Source organism: Eubalaena glacialis, chromosome 8 (assembly GCF_028564815.1).
Source record: "Eubalaena glacialis isolate mEubGla1 chromosome 8, mEubGla1.1.hap2.+ XY, whole genome shotgun sequence".
Taxonomy (NCBI): Eukaryota; Metazoa; Chordata; class Mammalia; order Artiodactyla; family Balaenidae; genus Eubalaena; species Eubalaena glacialis.
The window spans coordinates 79952520-79958519 of NC_083723.1; the positions used below are offsets into that span (position 1 = coordinate 79952520).

Genomic DNA, 6000 nt, shown 5'->3' on the forward strand with positions numbered 1-6000 from the left:
TCAAGGGGTCAGAGTTACTTCCTGAAGGAGGAAGCAGACCGGTTGGGTGTGGAAGGGGAGCAGGGCCAGGGCTGTCTAGCTCTTCAGCTGTTTGGCAATTTGGCACAAGCCCAGCTCTGCATACCCGTCTGAAATTCAAATTCCAGCTCACACTTACCAGTCACGGAAACTTAGGCAAGTTAAGTAACCTTTCTGTGCCTCAGTTTGCTCACCTATAAAGTGGGGATAATAAGAGCCTACTACATATCATACACCCATCTATTTAGTATACTGTAGCGCGGCTTTAAGATAATGCAAATTTTTACCAAACTGTCCTTGGAGCCAAATTCTACATTATTGATAGTAACTACCTTATTTTTCTTTCCGGAGACTTTGACCTTTATTAATTAGATGGTTTACAAATCTATCCTATGAAATGAAGCAGCATGGATTTATTACCCGGATTTTAGAGATGAGGAGACTCACAACAAGAAACCTGCTGACATTCAGGGTCAAGACCCAACCAAGTCATAGCTACCGCAAGCCACCATTAGGCAACAATACGCCACCTCCTTATGGGGCCCCGACAGGAAAGTCTTAGTCAAGAATAGCAAAACTGAGGCTCCCAAGTTCTAAATGACCTGCTCGTTTAGTACCATCACAAGAATAACTGAATCCGGTCAAATCTGTGTTTCAGTTTAAGAGGTGCAAGTTGCATTCCTGTTCCCTCTGCCTGGACCTTAATGTTCCCTGTTTGTCCTCATGGCTAACTCCCTCACTTCTGTCAAGGTTTTGGCTCACCTGTCAGCTTCTCAGCGAGGCCTATACTGACCAACCAACTGGAAATTCCAACACTTCATCTCCCAATCCACCTTAGCCTGCTCTAATCGGTCTCTTCCATACCACTAACCACCTTCCAACATACTATATAATTTACATCTTATGCTGACTATTTATTGTCTATCTCCCACCACTAGAACATAACCTCCCCAAAGGCTGGGATCTTTGTTCACCAAAATATACCAAGTGCCTAGAACTGTGCCTGGTACAAAATAGGTGCTCAATATCTATTAATATATAAATAAAAATCAAAATGCTTTTGATTCTTACAAATGTACCAAATAATCAAATCTAGGAAGAATGATTAAACAGTTGTCTTTCTGAGACCAAAAGCCAAAAGACTTCACAGCACTGGGATGCACAGACGGAGCAGACATCTCATGAGTCTGTGACACGACCTTCAGTGCTAAATTTAGTACTCTCGGTGTTTCTATGATTCCTAGTTACCAGTTCAACTTCACCTACCTAGGATGTGTATGTCAAGAGTGTTTCTACAAACTCAGTATTTACTCACAATAGGAAGCAAACAAATCCTGATCAGCTTTCCCCATCTCCAGGAAACAGAGCCAGGCTATGAATGAATTGATAGTGAAGCTGATGGAGAAACACTTCACAGCTGCAGGGCTGTGGGATTTCCAGGCAACTTAAGTTGTGGGGGGAGGGTTTTAGCTGGGGTACTCAGCTTGTACATGGAGACAGGTGCTCCAGGACTAAACCAGCAATGAAATGCAAGGAAGAAAATGGGACCTCAGGTGCAGCACTCCTCCAACAGAAAGGAAAAGAGGTAAAACAGAGGATGGTGCAAATCACACTTCCTTTGGCTCTACAGCCCCAAATCCTTGTTCCTAATGGGTATGGATAATTGGTTAACAACAAGAGCTGAGTGTACATGTATAACAGCTACTCTCAAATTAATGCACTTAATTAATCTGAACTAAACAATACAGTTATAATGAAAACTATGGGCTTTGTACACTAAAGGCCTTGAAAAATCTGTCAAGCAAGAAATATGCCATATTCCCATCCGTAAACCTTCATTTCATTACTGCTTAAGGATTTTGACTAGTGGTTAAATGGTAATAACTCAGAAAGGTCAAGATGGACCTGTTACCTGAGCACATCTCTAATACTCCTATAATTGCTAAATAACAAACTCCTTGAAAAAATTAAAGATAATATTAACATATATCTTAGTAGTCTTCATGCATCTTTTTAATGTGGCCACTTGATGAAAAAGACTCAGAATTGGTAAATCAATCATTAAAAATAACAATCTCTCTCCAAAAATTTATAGACTGACCCACAAACAATAAATTCCACTTAACAATACATGTAGTATAGAACGTTCACCAAATGCTTTATCTGGTATATTTTCATTCATGTCCCTTCATCGGAAGTGTATTTACATGACACTGCCTACTAAGCAGGTTGTTTTTATTCTTCTTGAGGTCAATTCTTATTTCTTTCTGCATATGGGGCTGTCTTTGAAAGTAAGGGGCCTCTCCTCAGTTAAGGTACAGAATAGTTTCACTTGGTCTCTTCAGCCAGGGAATTTTAAGTGTTTGTTCATCTTAACATTTACTTTCCATGAAGTTTTCTGGTGTGCAACTAATTCCAAAGTATAGTAATTGTTAGCCGCGCCCCCCAAATTCACCTAAGTCATAGCTACTGTTATAAACTTAAATGTTCAATATTTTCACTAAGAGAAAAACACTAGCGCTTTGGGGGTGACCATCACTTAAAAGTTTTAGAAAATTTATGGACCACTTAACCCTCTTAAAAACGTTTGCACGATACCAAAGACAATTTCTACAAACTTAAAGAACTTGTGATTCACCAATAGTTAGTTTTAAATTATCTAACTGATTACAGACTTAAACCTTCAAGAACGATAACTGTCTTTAACACATTTTAATAAATATAATTTACATTTTCTTTTAACCAGCTAGTCCAAGTAGGCAGGCAATGTGGGGAAATCATTACTCACATTAATTATAGTTTATCCTAAAATAACTGTGAGTGAATGGTATATGCAATGACAGCCTTCCCTAGGTCAGGAAATGTTATTTATATATTTATATAATACATATTTATTTTATTTATATTTATTATTTTTTATTATTGAAAGTAAGAGAAACAACTTGAACTGGCAAAATTTCCATTGGAGCTTTGCATTACTGGAGTTTTAGTATTATTTTAAACTACCCATCATGAAAAATCTGATTTATCCTTTAAGCACCTTCAGTTATTACTATTCAATCATGATGATGAATCAGCAAATATGTTACTCCACTAAACTGCTTTTAAGACTACCGAAACTTCCCTAGCTCTTCTGTCACACCTTTATCAGAGGAGATGGCAAAAGTTATTACACGGATGTTTTAAAACTTTGTAAGTTTCAAAACCTGGACAATTACTCATCCAGATTATGTTTTGAAAGATGGTTTGTAGGCATTTTCAATGAGTATTTCCCATTCTGGATGTCCCATCATATACCCATTCTAAACTAGCATTCAACGTTTATTAAGCACTCACTGTGTGCAAAGAGAAAGCATTATACTAAGAGAAGGAGCTTAAGGCTCGGCCTCATTTTATTCGTGCATAAATACACAGCAGTCGTGATTTATTCTCTCAACTTTGTAGAAACGTGAGCTGCATCCACATGGCAGAATCCATAGCATTCATTGGGAAATGACTTTCTGGGGGCAATTCACAGGTTCTCTGGATTAGGCAGCCCCGTTGGGGCATCACGCGGGCCCTTCACCTTCCAGCCCACACAGGACAACTCGTGGGCTCCGGCCACACCTTCCGCAGGTGGCTGAATCGCCCGAACCACAAGAACCCGACCCATCTCTCCTCGCAGGGGCTCCGGATAGGAGCGTGGAAACGTGTGCAAGAGCTTCTGCTAATTAAAGGACTTGTTGAAAGGCCCCGGGGTCTTGGGCAGGAAGAGAAAGCAGCCGCCCCGCGGGGTGCCCCCTCCCCCGCGGCCACCAAGTCCCCGGCTCCCGGGGCGCTGCGCAGGCCGCCGCTGCGGATACCCGGCGCAGCCGGCGCACCTCGGGCCTAGCACCATTTGAAAGGCAAATCTCGGAGCCGAAGCGCATTTAAATGCCCTGCCCCGGGTCCTGGGGGATGGCTCTCCAGCGGACGCAGCCGCAGGGGCCTCCGGGGCGGCGCGGCCCTGGGCGCTGGGCGCGGCCCGCGGGCGCACCCGGGACCTCAGCCCGCAGCGCCCCGGCAACCGCGCCAGGCCGGGGCAGAAGCGGGCGCCCTCAGGCCAGCGAGCCCTGCCGCCGCCGGGGGAAAGAGCAAGCGCCGCGTCCTCCGGCCCCCTCCCGACGCACCACACCTAGCAACCAGCGCTGACAGGACGCAGTGGCGGCGGTGCCGGGAGGAGGAAGCGGAATGGCTGCCGCGGTGGAGCCACCCCCGCCCCCCCGCTCCCCCGCTCCCACCTCCCAGCGGCTGCAGCCGCCGCCGAGCCCTGACAGCTCGAGCCCGGGCGGAAGCGGCGGGCGGCTTGCAGCGCCCGCCCCCAGCCGCCCCCAGCCGCTCCGACCACCCGGGCCAACTAACTCAGCGCTCCTGCCCAGAGCCGGCCGGCCGCCCCGCCGGCCCCGCCGGCCCCGCCGCGCCCTCCGCCCTGCGCCGCATCTCCCCGCCGCCGGGTCCCTCCCCCCGCCGCCCCCTCCACCGCGCAGCCCCACTCCCACCACTTCACCGCGGGCGCGCACGCCCCTCGGAATCCCCCAGCCCGCCAGCGGCACCTCGGGGCGCCCGCCCCTCCCCCTCCCTCTCCCCCATCCCCACCCTGCCCCCATCCCCACCGCACCTCGCGCCTCCGCATCCCGCCACCCCCATGCCCCGGGCTCCCACACACCCTCCCCGCCCCGCCGCCGCCGCCGCCTTCCTCCCTCCTGACCACCCCCCACCCCTGGCCATTCTGGGGTTCTCGCCTGGGCAGGAGTTTCCGCGCGCCGGGCACCCCCGCCCACCCCCGGGCCATTTACCGATGTGGTTGTCTTCGATGTGCTCGATGAGGTCGGCCAGGGTGGGGAAGTGGAGTCCGCAGCCCCCGAATCGGCAGGTATTAGAGAAGAAGGAGGCGGCGGCGATGCCTGTCATGGTGCTACATCGAGAGCCCCCCTGGTGTCGGCTCAGCCAGCGCCGGGCGGGCGGAGGGAGGGAGGGAGGCAGGGTGGGGTGAGGAGAGGAGGGGCTGGGGGAGGGGGAGAGAGGCGGGGTGAGGGGAGCGCAGAGGACCGGACGGAGGGAGAGGGGGCGAGAGCGATGGAAGGATTGCGAGGAGAGACCGGGAGGCAGAGGGGAGGCGGCGGCGGCGGCGTCGGGAGCGGCGGGGGGAGCGGCGGGGGGAGGGTGGGGGTGGGAGTGAGGCCGCCGCAGCTGGGAGGAGGGACCAGGGCGCGCGGCAACAGCTGTGCGGCCCCAACCTCCGCCCCTGGACCGAGGCCTCACCTGGGAGCGCCTGCCACCAACTTTATCTCACTCGGCCTGCCCTTCACAGTTGGTAATACATGAAATCTGTTTGGAGCCTCCTTGGTTATGTGTATTACATTCCTGGTATATATACATCTATTAATTACACTTACCTCCCTGCAGTGAGAACTCAGGGAGTTACCCAGGCCCCTCTCAGGGACATTTGTTTGCACCTGGCCACCTGTCTAGGTTTGACACTGACATTCACAGGGGACCCAGGAAAGGTAATTGTGTGCACCTTACTCGTTAAACCTTCTTTAAAAAAAAAAAAAAAGCCTATTTCCTCTGGAGGTTTGTACTAATTGATTTTAATGAAGTTTCCCTCTAGGCCAGAAGAAAATCTTAGCTTTATTTAAATTTCAAAATAGAGTGCTTGATTGTCAAGTGCATTTGCCTGTGTTTTACATGTGTACCACGTTTGTAATACTCCCTGCCCCTTTTGGGAAAATGAAAACTAATTTCATTTCCCCAAATGATAATACCCCACTGCCCCATCTCAGATCTGGGGATTAACCCATCTGTCTCCCTGGGAGCAAAACTATCACAGCAGAAAGGACAGTGCATTGGTGAAGGCTAGAAGGAGTAGAAACAGGGTCAAGGGACATACTTTCTCTTCATTTAAAAGAGAGATCCTTCCAATCAATCTAGATTACACCATCCTGTGAGCATTTAAACCATAAT

At 49.3% G+C, this 6000-nt stretch overlaps 1 protein-coding gene across 1 annotated transcript in view; it reads right to left on the reverse strand.

Annotated features, from left to right (window-relative positions):
• JAZF1 (JAZF zinc finger 1) overlaps positions 1–5133 on the reverse strand; it is a 340900-nt gene extending 335767 nt beyond the window's left edge. The window contains exon 1 of the mRNA XM_061197863.1: positions 4833–5133. Coding sequence (XP_061053846.1) covers positions 4833–4947 — 115 coding nt within the window. The 5' untranslated portion in view covers positions 4948–5133. The remainder of the gene's footprint in view (positions 1–4832) is intronic.
• Between the last annotated feature and the right edge of the window lie 867 nt (positions 5134–6000).